Source organism: Diadema antillarum, unplaced genomic scaffold, assembly GCF_040938485.1.
Source record: "Diadema antillarum isolate AM-2024a unplaced genomic scaffold, OU_Dant_1.0 scf00000017, whole genome shotgun sequence".
Lineage (NCBI taxonomy): Eukaryota > Metazoa > Echinodermata > Echinoidea > Diadematoida > Diadematidae > Diadema > Diadema antillarum.
In genome coordinates this window covers 1,902,953-1,917,520 of record NW_027270906.1, presented here as the reverse complement: position 1 = coordinate 1,917,520, position 14,568 = coordinate 1,902,953, and the positions used below count along the sequence as shown (strand labels likewise).

Here is a 14,568-nt window from a genome sequence, read left to right as displayed (position 1 = left end):
ATGAAGCAAAGTGACGGCCAGCGCCGATTCCGGTTTTAGGCGGTTAAGATGACGTCATTTACAAGTCATCTGATTGGCTGAAAGTTTAAGTCTTTGTTAGATTTAGATTGCGAACAGCTTCGACACTCAACTTTTAATCGAAGCCACCTAAAATAAGTCTTAAAGACTTAAAATATTTTAAGTCGTAAGAAAGATTTAAAATTTAAGTCCTAGAAATTAAGAGAGTAACAAATAAACAGCTGGTGGAGTTTTCATCAGAATTAGACAAGAAACAACAAATGTATAGATATGTAAATTTGAAGTTTCACATGTTTTCACGGGAAAATAGTCGCAACCACACACTGAGAATAGGAGACGTAACGTCATAGTGTTTGTAACCCTCCAGTTAGTTTGTGCAGAAAATAGCATACAGACCTTGAACTGAACGATGAGCTTGATAACGAAGAGGGTAGGCAGAGAGGAAGGAGCAAGAAAGCACTAAAACGCTGAAGAGAAAGTGATGATGATGATGATGATGATGATGATGAAGAAGAAGAAGAAGAAGAAGAAGACACATACACGGGTTAATAGGCCTATTGCTGGGCAGTATAACTGGAGTATGCATGAAACTTTAATTTTTTATCACATTCCTTTGCTTTCATGAGACTGTTTGTGTAAAAGCCAGCATGAACATGGCGTAGAATTGCATTTTAACAGTATAAAGTCCAAGCTATTTTGATCCTTCCAGGCCCAAGGGGGGAGGGGGCACATTGTGCTCCTATAAAGAAGAAGAGCAACTCAAACTTCATACATGACCTCATTTTTTAACTTTCTCAATCAGGAGTGCCTATCGTTGGGGCGCTTCTTCACTATATACAATATAAAGAAAAGTGAAATGTTGAAAATCTTTTAACAACGCAAGGAAATGCCATTTTGGTCAACTCTAAATAGTGAACGTAAAAGCCATTAGGGCGATAATTCGATGATGCTAGAAGTGCTACAAAACTTAAAGGTAAAACAAAGTTTCCATACTCCTGTAAAAACTGGCTATCTTTGCCTGGTAGAATAGAAATATAAAATGCATACGAATTATGTGAAATAATGCTGACGATTTCAATCAGGTATAACAACGAATAATAACTATAACTATATACAATCTCAGAGCATACCCAATCGTCGTTTACGTAGGCCCTATTTCTTTTTAAACAATCGATTATCGATAATCGACAAATTCAGCCACTTTTTTTTAAAGAATATTTTATTCTTCATCAATGGAAAACATAATATACAAACAAATTTATACAAAATTCTCCGGACCAATTTTATAATCCTTTACATCAATTAATACAAAACTGATACCAAAACTTTACATCAGTTTAACATGTTTTGATACACTCTATAGTACAGTTTTTTCACTATCCATATACACAATCCATATATAAACGTCTCTTCTTTTCTAGTTTTACATTACTAATTCCTCAATCTCTTAACAATTTTATTCTTTCATTACATAATAAATTCTATTAACTGAATCACTTACCCAAAAAATAATTTCTTTTCAGCTTTCATTCAATCCAACCTAAAATATCAATATCCATTGATTGAAGTTTATTGTTAAAAAAAAAAACAAAACAACCCCCCTCGCAACCCCCCCCCCACCACTCTATACCCCCGTCCATTCCCCCTCTTACTACCCCACCCCATCCCCCTTCCCCTTACAAAACCCCCATCACAGCAAAACCTCAAAGGCAACTGAAACCTGTGTGTCCTGACTTACATTATAACTCATAATACCAATGCGTGGAAAAGGCATTTCCTGGTGGATGTGCAGCAGACCCTACTCTATCAAATAAACGCAAAACAAATTCTCAATTCTTTTTCCAGTTTTCCCACTTTTGTAAATGTATTGACAACGTATAACGTATAACTGCTAATTTTTCTTCTTCTAACATATCCTGCTCTATAGACCTTTTAATGAAATATTCCGTTAGGGGTGTCTTATTTTTCCTTCCTAAAAAAAAACAATTTCTTCACCAAAATTATAACATAACACAGCAGTATCCATCGATCACATGCAGGGTATTTTCTTGTGTGTGTGCGTGTGTGTGTGTGTGTGTGTGTGTGTGTGCGTTGTGTGTCTGTGTGTCTGTGTGTGTGTTTGTATGTGTGCTGTTTAAAGAATATTTCATGATTGATCGACTTGAAACAAAATGTCACAAAACAATATATTAATTTCCCATTGAATTCCTTCATGAAATTATCATAATAATTTTGATAACTTACTTTGCAATCATAATTGTGTTACCTATAAAGTCACAGTCATACAAAACGATATATTTCTTTTTCCTTTTTTTTTTTGCTACATAACGTTTGCCAAATATTCAGGCTGTTTTTTCAAAGCGAAAATGTACAAATACCTACAGTCATGATAGAAACAACAACACATTCATTCTGCATTTTGAACAATGAAATTTCAAAATTTCATTGTTCCTTGAATGATAAAGTTTTATTACGAAAAGAATAAAAGAAGGGCATAGTAGGCCCTCCCCCTCCTTTAGTCCACGGTAATATCCCAACTCCCATTCCCAACCTTAACTCACATCCCCTTTTCCCTACCCCCCCCCCCCCCCCATCTAAACTTTAGAGCTTGTTGGAAATACGATTGCGATTAATTGCCTATACCAACTACTGAACGGGGAGGGCTCTGTAAATAAAAGTCGTGTGCATGTACAATCGAATTTATTTTATTGTTTTGATATGAAAATACTGCATATCCTGCAAATAAAGTCAGCCAAACAAATTTGTTTCTAGATAAACCCTTTTGATGTTTTGAAAGAAAATTCCAAATGGTGGGAGATAAATTTTTAAAATCAAAATGATCAACTTTGTTGAGTTCATGTTCTGAAAACTCGGGATCGATTTCCAGATAACAAAATAGGGAATCACATCCGAAACTTTGAAATCATGACTATGGGGTAATAATTTTATTGTTCTCTTCTTCGTATTTTTCGCTTTCTTTCTTTTTTTTTTTTTTTTGGGAGGGGGGAATTTTTATCACTTTTTTTTTAGCTTGAAGAACTTACCTGTTGACGCGAGAGGGCGTAATTCAAGCGTTCTGGTTCTGCTCGGTGCCGGGGCTCACACGGGTAAATAATTCCCCATGGAGACGTTTGTTAAAATTCAAATTTCAAAAAATTCTGTAAAATAACTGGGCGAAATGAGGTGTTTCAGCTTCACTAACCTGGATAAGTGAGATATACCCTTTCATCCATTAAATTTCCAGGGTGGGTTCTTCGGCTCAAATTCTGTCCAGGGGTCCGCAAAGCCAGACTACGAGGTCTTAATTGTCACTCAAAAAATCACCTATTTTCCGTACACGTACCCAATGAAATATAGTCCCCTCAAATTCCATCAAAAAAGCTTTCACCCTCCAACCAAAATGCAGTTTGTAGAGGAATTCATACTCAATATCTACAGCTATTCAGTTTTTTTTTTTGCCAAACTACATCATTTATTTTTCATTTATTTTTTTCTTCATTTACTTTGGTATCTTTGATGGTTGAATATACGAATTTGTGAAGGGGTCTAGGACAGTCCATTTTATTTACAGGTGTGAGCCCTATAAGGTACCGCACTGGTTCTGCTCCCATTGGAAGAAAACAATGTGAGATAGAAGGGAAGAACCACCACGTTTCACACTTCTGTGAAGATTCTCATTGTAAAAATACAGCTGACATTTCGATTAACCGACAGCATCAATTACATTGTGACCTTCTAACATTGGAGCAGTGATGTAGGGCCTACAACCCTGTCGAATTATCACATATCATACTTATCTCTAACCATGATCACTCTCTTCTATCTATTCAAAGAATAGCCCGTCCATCTTCTGTCTATTATACACGTTTTCCCGCCCAATTTCATCAGATTTGCGTTCGATTTAACGATGCGGTCATTCAAGTTCGAGTGAATTTAAATGATCACGACATTCAAGATACCTAGTTCATTCATTTATTTTCATCAGCATCCGATTTCACGAGTTTTTCACACAAGGGTGTAAATAGGGCAATCAAATTAAAAATACAAATTTAGTGCAATAAACGCATTCAAATTCGCATCAGCGTGGAGAGCGTTAAGGAATTCAAATTCGCGATAAGGCAAACAATCACAAAGATTGGCAGTCTTTTTCGTTGTTGCTTTTATTTTTTGTAGTTACTCAGCTGTTTGAATATGCAAACTTAATACCTTGAAATGTGATGTTTTACTCATACTAGCCACAGGTATAAGATACTAGTATAACTCCACTTTCATACATAATTATAATACATTTACACTTTATTCATATACGATTTTAGTCGCTGCTACAATGCAGAGTAGTTACGTGAACATTTTGAATATAACGGACAGAATAGTGGATGAAGATGTACCTTAGACAACCAGCAAAACTGGCGATATGAACCCTTTGGTGAAATAGATCTAGCAGCTGATTGCGGCAACTTTAATTATGACATGGACGTGGGGAACTAAGGAATGGAATCAAAATGGATCAATGTGGATTTGGACGGATTCTGGGGTATGGCTATTTCCTAATTAATGTTAAGTCCATTATACTGTTAGGGATGAATTGAAAGTGACAGAAAGGTCGACAGGAGAGAAATTCATCCAATACAATTAAGATAATTAAATGAGACTTTGAAATGAAAATGAAATTGCATCATCCAATCGTACGACAGTGGAAAAAAAAAAAGCCCGTAGAAGTTGTGTTTCTTGATTTAATTCGAACGTTCAAAGTGCGAAGTTGTGTTCCTAATCATAATATAAATGAAATTGAAACTGGTATTTGGCACGAATTTGAACGTCTATCCAGCTGGTGCGAAATTGAATGCCAACTTTTAGCCGTTGAATTGAATGGATTTCTCTTTGAATCGAATGAAATAAAATCTACAAGGAATGACATGAAATGAAATCGAATACTCAAAGAATTAAAATGAACCGTGACAGTATAGAGCAGTGCCAAAATCGCTTGAATTTGACTCATTTTCATTAATTCGAATGCAAATCTGTATGATGAAATTGGGCGGGAAAACTTAATACTATCCCCCTATCTATGAGTCCTTTCTTTGATAATTAATTCAATTATTTCTGATTTTTCGCATATTCTTTTTCTTTTAAAAAAATATCATCTGTTACCTTCTTTACTTTTTTTTAATCCTTGCATCTGACGTGTGTGTGTGTGTGGGGGGGGGGGGGTGGGGGTGAGGGTGGACGAGGCATTCATGGGCCGTTAGACAAATTCCACGATCATGGAAAAGTTGCACGCTTATCTGCTTCGCCGCACGCCCCACCGAAGTGAACATCGAAATAAGCGTTATAATTTTGATGAATAGACTTTTTACAAAAAACCTTCGGGCGGATTCTGCAACTTTAAAAGGGAAGGGAAAATGGGATTAACGGAATAACCAAGTTAATTACGATTCATTTAGTAGGAAAATAAATAGACTAAAACAAAGGTTCCGAGGAGTCTTCTCGTCAGAGTGGCCGCGGAGGGGGGGGGGGGGGGGGGGTGGTCACAAGTCCCCACTACTTAATGCCCACCACCCTTCCCTTGTAAAACTCTTTGCGGCCGCTCCTAAAAATACGTGTATGCGTGGTAGGCCTTTTTCACTACCCACCCCCCCCCCCCCAAAAAAAAAAAAAAAATCAATCAAACAAACAAAACAAAACTGCTTGTCTCGTTTCCTATAAGAACGATAAGATAAGAACGAGTGACGGATCCGGGAATTCCGTAAAGTGGAGGCGCCTTTACAAAATTAAAGGGGGCGCACGCTGCCCCCTCCATCTATTTTTCTTTTTATTTCTTTTGTTTTAACAAGAAATAAAAAGGGGCGCGTGCCTGGTGCGCCCCGCCTCATGGATCAGCCACTGAGTCTTGAAAATTAGACTACAACGTGCCTGAATTTATCAAACTTGTTCTGCATCCCGGCCCCCCTCTGAGCTCCCCGACCCTCCCCACCCCCACCCCCACCCCGTATGTCCCCCACCCCCACATTGACAAACGATCAACATGGCAGCCACCAATGTGACTGTGCTGTGCCCAAATGGTCGGCGACAAAACGTAAAAGTTACAGCTAATACCAGAATATTAGAGGTAAGACTTTTCCACGATTAGCCGGACTATACTTCAGTAGACGATGTGGTTTTCCCGAAAAGTCAAATGAAGCTTTATAGTCTAAAATTGGTATCTGGTTCTGATTTTCAAGATTGTTGTGTCATCGTGACGAAGCGTATGAGGTTTATGCATGCTCAGAGGCAGAGCAGCCGACTCGCCTCGTCGGGCGGGCGGGCTGCCCTCTGGCTCTGGCCACTGGGCATGGACTACGTACCAGCCACTATGCACTAGCTACACGTAGACATTTATGCGATTCCATTGTGTTACCGGACACTTGCTCTGAATTCCGTCGTCAGACAGAGGATGAAAATTCTAGTGAAAGTAGCACCTAGCTAGGTATTCACAGAGTCCTGAAAATTATGAATTTCGCAAAATTACATTAACGACGGCGTTAATAATATTGCATAAATTTAGCCATAAAACTGAAGTTAGAACTCTAGTCGAGTCTGCAGTTAGGCCTCATGTCTCAATGTTATCATCCTAGAATTAGAACCTAACGGTTACTATAAACTAAACTAGCACTAACGGTTAGACTAGTTAGGTCTATTATATTATTAACCTTAGAACCAGTCTCATTCATTTATCTCATTCATTGACTCAGTTGGAGTTAATTTAGATTATTTTACTTAGCTTAGTAAAATTAATGAGTAAATCTGAATGGATGGATGAAGGAAGTTATGTTTTCATTGGTTTGTTTGTCTGTGTGAAAAATAACTTGAGAATTTGAGAACGAATTTGGATGAAACTGGCGGGAAAAGTTCATAATGTCATTAATGACACAAGGAACAGATGATAAAATTTTGGTAGTGATCCGGGAATTTTTCACGGTTTCACGGTATCACGGTTGAAAAGCTCCATCCGGAACATCACTCAACGTTGATAGCGGTCTGTGAGGGAACGGTATCTAATCGAGCTGTGTGCTCTTTAGCTTTTGTTTGAATATCATTGAGTCCTTGATGGAAATTGATGAGTGGGGGAGGGAGTTCCAATCTTTGGCAGATTTGGGGAAAAAAGACTGTTTGAAGCAGTTGGTCTTGCTAAAAGGAACCTCAAGGGAGAGCGGGTGAGATCTTCTTGTAGACACAGAGGGGTCTCGTTTCTTAAATTCCACGTAATCCGTAATGGGGAGATCTGGTATTGTTATGGATCATCTTGTGCATCATGACCTGCCTGTTGATGAATCTTCTATGTTGGAGGGGTGGGAGTTGGAGGGATGCAAGCATGGCTGTGACAGAGCTTTCACGTTTATAATCGTTAAAGATGAACCGTGCCGCTCGCCTTCGGACAGCTTCAACTTTCTGTATATTGCTCTTGGTATGTGGATCCCATACTGAACTGCAGTATTCAATATGGGGACGGACAAGACTTTTGAAAGCTTGGATTTTCACTTTAGGAGGGGCTGATCCCAGGTTGCGACATAGAAAACCAATCATACATTGTACCATTAGCTTTAGATACTGCGTGGTCCACGTGAGTATTCCACCACTTCATGTCAGATGACAGAGTAACTCCAAGGTACTTATGCTGGTGGACTGATTGGAGGTCTTGACCGCAGAGCCTGTATGTGCGCTCAATTTTGGTCTTACATCTGGAGAACCTAATCACACTACATTTATCTGGTTTGAAGGACATTAGCCAGCGGGAGGACCATCTCTCCAAAAGTTTGAGATCCTTCTGGAGCAAGTTACAATCTGATGGGGTTTTGATAGGCCGATAAACCACACAGTCGTCCGCAAAGAGACTGACATTGGATTCCAAACCGTCTGGTAGGTCGTTGATATACATAAGAAAAAGTAGAGGGCCCAGCACAGTGCCCTGAGGTACCCCGGAGATCACTTCTGTAGGCTTGGAATGTGAACCTTGTACTACCACTGACTGTGTTCTACCTTTGAGAAATGCAGAGATCCAGCTATGTAATGGTCCCTTAATCCCGTAGTGGCACAGTTTGTGCAATAGCCTTTCATGGGGAACCATGTCAAATGCTTTAGCGAGGTCGAGGACAATTGCATCTACTTGCTTAGTGTGCTCATTGGCCTCCCAGATATTATGAACTGTGGTAAGTAATTGGGTTTCGCAGGACCGCTTGGCTCTGAATCCATGCTGTGCATGATGGAGGGCATGATGCGAATCTAGGTGATTAATGACATGGCTATATATAACATGCTCCATCACCTTGCAGCAAATTGATGTTAGTGAAACCGGTCTGTAGTTTGCAGGGTCTGTACGGGATCCTTTTTTGAAAATTGCAGTGACGTTGGCTCTTGCCCAATCTGATGGGATTCTGCCCTGAGTGAGACTCTGGTTGAATATCTTAGTCAGGACAGGAGCGACTTCCGATGCACATTTCTGAAGGATGAAAGGGTGTATGCCATCAGGGCCTGGTGATTTGTGTGGTGATAACTTCATGAGTATTTTCATAACTCCATTGGTGTTTATGACCAATGGAGTTGCATCAGGGAGTTCCTTGCCTGGGACCTTGGGAGGGTTCATGGAGGAGAGTGTGGGTTCCCTAGTGAAAATTGATTTGTACTGGTTACTAAGTGCCTCAGCCTTGTCAACAGCTGAACTAACTAGTTGATTCCCATTCCACAGAGCAGCAATCCCACATGCATCCCGACGCCTACTTTTAATGAAATTCCAGAACCGTTTGGGATCATCTTTCAGGGAGTCAAAGACTGTAGTACAGAGGTAGTCTTGCTCTGCCTTTCTTAGTTGTTTCTGGAGTTGTTTCCTGATTGAACGATACCACTGCCAGCATCTTGTGTTATTGGTGGATTTGGCTGCATAGAAGGCCCTTTGCTTCCTTCTCGAGAGCCTCCTGAGAGATCTTGAAAACCAGGGTAAGTTAAATCTGGAGCTCTTCATAGAAGACGGGATGTGTTGCTCCATGGCGTCAATCACCGTTGTACGGAACCATCTCCAGTTGTCATCTAAGGAGTTGGTGTCAGCCTTAGTAAGAAAAGTGGTGGTGAATGCTCCTAACTTTGCTTTCAATCCGTCAATGTTCTTTAATGGATCTGCTCCTAACTTGGGTTGTCTATAAAAAACTCCTATGTAAACTGGTTTGATGTTTACAATTTGTAGTTTGACCCACAAGAGTTCTGTATCCGTATCCAGTTCAGGGGCGTATGATGCTACCAGGTCGTTGCAGACGGCTATAAAAACCCCGCCACCCTTGGTTTGGCGGACTTTTCTATACACTGTATAGTTACTAGATGGACGGAGAAATTCGCTATCAGCTATGCTGGGCGATAACCAGGTTTCAGTAGCTAAAACAATGTGGGGATTATGCTTCTTGAGTTCATCAGCAAAAGACTGAGTCTTACTCATAATGCCCTGTAGGTTTAATATGAGTAGGCGTACTAGTATCCCATGGACATCTTTCACTGTGTGATTTTGCCCCTTTCTGCGATGTTGAGGTCCTGGGGGACGATGGGGGGAAGAAGAATTCCTTCTCCTATTTGAAGAGATGGGCGATGATGCCATCAGAGGGGAACATGGCTCATCATCAGCTCCTGTGAAGTCAGCCAGTACTTCAAACGAGTTTGAAGTGGAGATTGACGACTCAAATAGAGATGAGCTGAATTGGGGAAGACTGCAGTTGTCACATATCCAGGTGCAAGAGGAATTACTCAATTGGTTAAAAATTGTGCTGCTCATACCAATACATTGCTTGTGGAGCCATGTTTCACAGTCATCACACACAATGCAGTTTTGGTTCCACTTACATGCCTTGGAGCAAACCCCACAGGGGTACTTAGTGCGAGGGCCAGGGTTAGGGTGGATGTCACCTGACTGGGCAACCGTGCTCAACGAGATGAAAGTCTGACATAATATCATTAGCTTTGAAAAGGTCAGTACATATCTATGCTTTGTAGTAGAAAATTTTTGCAGGGCATGAAACTGAGATGAAATACTGATCTTGAAAGATGCTTTGTGGGCATTGCTGTCACTACTAGCTACACGTATGTGCCTCGGGATGTAAGTATGCACATTGAAGCAGTAAGTGGTCCCACCTAGTGAATTTGGACAATAGCTGCTCGTTGAAGGATGACAAGATACAATGAGTGCAGTTAATGTCAGCCATGGCAGAATGAAGAAGTGGCATGTATTCCTATGTGGGCCCATAATGAATACAAACTTCAACTGACTGATACGATCATTGACCAGCAGGAACATGCACTAATAAAGTGATGCTGATCTTCAAAAATTGATCACGTAAATTTTGTACAGTTGCAGATGTGATAAACATTCCATAAACTGCGAATAATTATAGTTATAGATTACACAGACTCAAACTTCTCAAACTTCTAAGAATTCATAAGGATACTCAGGCTCCGTTCTCAAAAGCAGGTGGTCCACATGGTTCCGAATCACAATCTTATCACACATCAAATCGTGGACGTAGCAAAATACACAGTGCTATGCAGTAAATGTCGTGATAACGCCGGCTGTATTGCTTGGTGCCTTGAATGTTGAACATTGACAGGGGCAATCAAAACTTGCACGATGTGAGGGCACATAACAGGGAAACTTCCGGTGTATACATGTATATCACTTATCAGCTCCCAAAAATTATGAATACAGGTTCCATCCTCAACATTTCAGCAAATCATATCCATTTGTAGACATTTGCAGACATTTGTAGACTAAAAACAAGTCGGCAGTAGATTTTATTGCAGGACATAAAAAGTAGCTCAAATACAAAGTCGCTGGCATGCGTGGTATCCCGAGTTAAATATACACATCAAATACACATTAAAAACGAATAATCCAGCACTCAGCAGGAAATGATGAATGATGAATGATGATGAATAATGTCCACACACGAAGGTTGTTGTCCCCGCCGAACGAGTTCGAGCAGGGGACTATGAAACGGGCTCCGTACGTGTGTGTGTCCGTGTGTCCGTCCGTGTGTCCGTCCGTCCGTGTGTCCGTGTGTCCGTGTGTGCGTCCGTGTGTGATCAAAATCTTCAATTTGCTACTTCTCTGTCATTTATGAGCCAATTTTGATTCTGTTTGCTTTATATGATAGCACTACATGGGAGCTTTGAAACTTCTACACAGAATTTCAGTCGTGACCTTTGACCTTGACCTTTGACCTATATTGTACATTTTGCTACAAAATGCTACTCCTTCGCCATTTCTAACCCGATTTCGATTCCGTTTGCTTTATGTGATGGCACTAGGTGAGGGCTTCAAAACTTCTACACAGAATTTTGACCTTTGACTTCTTTGACCTTTGACCTTGATTTTTTGACCTATATTGTACATTTTGCTACAAAATGCTACTCCTTCGCCATTTCTAACCCGATTTCGATTCCGTTTGCTTTATGTGATGGCACTAGGTGAGGGCTTCAAAACTTCTACACAGAATTTTGACCTTTGACTTCTTTGACCTTTGACCTTGATTTCTGACCTATATTGTACATTTTGCTACGAAATGCTACTCCTTCGCCATTTTTAACCCGATTTCGATTCCGTTTGCTTTATATGATGGCACTAGTTGAGGGCTTCAAAACTTCTACACAGAATTTTGACCTTTGACTTCTTTGACCTTTGACCTTGATTTTTGACCTATATTGTGCATTTTGCTACAGAATGCTACTCCTGCGCCATTTCTAACCCGATTTCGATTCCGTTTGCTTTATGTGATAGCACTAGGTGAGGGCTTCAAAACTTCTACACAGAATTTTGACCTTTGTCTTCTTTGACCTTTGACCTTGATTTTTGACCTATATTGTACATTGGCTACAAAATGCTACTCCTTCGCCATTTCTAACCCAATTTCGATTTCATTTGCTTTATGTGATGGCGCTAGGTGAGGGCTTCAAAACTTCTACACAGAATTTTGACCTTTGACTTCTTTGACCTTTGACCTTGATTTTTTACCTATATTGCACATTTTGTTACAAAATGCTACTTCCGGCGGGGACATATGTTACGCACCGCGTAATTTCTACTTTTCCTTGTTTAAAATTGCAGAGATCTTGCAGCGGCAATATGGCGGGGGCTACATGGGCAGCTGCATAGGTTGCGTGTTGAAAGTTTCCCGCGCCACGCTATCCAGTGTGCATTGCAGCTACGGCGCTATGTGAGGCAATCCAGTGTGGGATTCCAAGAAAATCAATCAGATTCCATCCTCAGATGCATTCCACTAAAAATCACAAAAACTGATTCCCTGGGGCAAGTAAACGCTCATAAACATATTGGAAGCTTTATTGCAGATAAAAACAGCGAAAAATAACATAAACTAGAGAGGGGCCGTCAAAGGCGGCAGACCCACGCCTGAAGTACAAAGTCGGGGTAAACATAATGTGCATTCGGTCATCTACCAGAATTCGGTCACTTAATTGCCAGTGTGCTTTATCACCAGCCAGTGAGTTCTACCAAAGATCGTACACTGACATCGTTGACTGAGGTGTACGATCTTTGGTTCTACAGTCACATCACACGCAAAGTCACATCATTTCACATACGGTAACACTCATTCACAACAGGAAAGTCCTTTAGTCTCCTCCAAAAATCCATCAAATATCCCAAATTCCACCGTCAAAAGTGCAGAATCGGAACTTTTCCAAGCGCGCGCGAATTAAGTCCAGTTTTAAGAGTATTGTCTACGCGACGGGTCGCCGAAAAAGCGCTAAAAATCGAGAAATACACCGTTTTCTTGCGGGATATTTTGATTATAGCAAGCCGAGAGTGTGATGATATCAAAGGTCGTATGAGTGTACGATCTTTGATGGTATCCACAAAAGCGCAAAAGAAAAACAAAATTTACGTACCCCCTAAGCAATTACCCCTATGATTAGTGTCTACGGGAATTATTCAATGCAAGGGTTGAATGCAAATGTCTACTGCACCAGTATTCGGTCACCAACGAGCGCCGCAACGTCCCCGATGCAATTTTGCACCAACAGTGTAGAGCGCGATGCATTGTCAGCGGCCTTGCACACGCATTGACATTGAGCGCGCATATCGTGCAGTGTGACTGCGACCAAGCAAATGCTCCTCCAACGAAAAAAACAATCAATGTTAATTTGAAAAATCATCAAAATACGGGCCAGTTTGTGGCGACGGAGAACGAACTTTCATAAATCTAGAAGGACATAGTCCCTCAAATAGGCCTAAACGTAAATTTCGGAATTCTTACGAACATTTGAGCAGCGAAGTCGGATCGTTTGGGAGTTTATGTTTTCGTATGGTAGCGGAAAATCGCAAAGTGAGAAACGGAAAATTTTCGGAGTGGTCACTACTAGTGGGGTCAAAACTTCAAGGTCACACAGAATTTGCAAGGGTCAACCGATTATCACCAAAATCTAATCGATTCTTTCCTACCATTATCCAAACATCCCCTGAACATTTCGTGCAAATCCGTTTACCCGTTCTCTTGTTATCTTGTACACAAACAAACAAACAAACAAACAAACAAACAAACAAACAAACAAACAAACAAACAAACAAAAACAAACAAACATACGGAACCCTTTACATAACCCCCTGCCGATTTTCATCGGCGTGGGTAATTATTGACGAAGAAAATTAAAAGAGCAGAGCTCCGCTGAGACACGTCTTCCCCCTCTGACCACTAACCTTTTGTACACCAGGTTATCGGTTAGGGCCCGCTGCTTGTTCAGCCCTCCCCCGCCCCCTGTCTCTTCACTCATGCTGTTGCTGTTTCACTCTTTTCCTATTCTCTATCCTTCTGTTGTTCCTTATCTTGCTTGATTTGATATTGCCTCCCTAGTCATCTTTACCCTTCACTCACAGATTGTCCCCTATGACCATGATCCTTGGGATCATCACTGCCCCACTGCTGCTGCCTTTGTCTGCTTTAGTAGTCCCCCTCCCTTGCCTGTTTGGCTCCCTGCCTTTTGACTACAACCCACCACTTTTGTTTTCTTTGTTCTGTGTCCCTAGCCCTCTCCTGACTCTGCCTGTAAAGTTGTTGTGTATCTAGTCCTTTCATGTGATTGCTTTCCCTCTTTGTTTGTCATTTTGCCTCTAATGAAGATTCCGCTAGGATCAAAAGCTCAGGCCCCTTTTGACTCCATCACAAATTCCATTTCTAGTTTCCTTATTCAGTGACAATGGCATACGACTGGATTTCTCGGAAACCAAAATTTCAAAAATTTGTAGCTTTTGAAAGGATTGTCAAATTTTCCTCATTCTTTACTCTTGATGCTATGTCTACATTCACAGACTCCCCATACTCCACATAATTTTTTTAAATTCTCCATAAAGAATGATTTTACCAAGACCCATTTTGAGATGGACTTCATGTAACTTGATGTTCATGGTCTGTCATCTCATCGTTACAGTGTCGTTGATGTACATGTGCAAGTGTAGTAGTAGCACCATCTGTTGAATTCGCAGAATTAATAAAGAAAACAAATGAAAAAAAAAAATCCAGAACATCC

The 14,568-nt window shown here is 40.5% G+C and overlaps 1 protein-coding gene across 1 annotated transcript in view; it reads left to right on the top strand.

The window, feature by feature from the left end:
* The first annotated feature begins 6,043 nt into the window (after positions 1 to 6,043).
* LOC139725546 (uncharacterized) overlaps positions 6,044 to 14,568 on the top strand; it is a 56,634-nt gene continuing 48,109 nt past the window's right edge. Inside the window, exon 1 of the mRNA XM_071636636.1 lies at positions 6,044 to 6,127. Within this exon, the coding sequence (XP_071492737.1) occupies positions 6,044 to 6,127 (84 nt within the window). The remainder of the gene's footprint in view (positions 6,128 to 14,568) is intronic.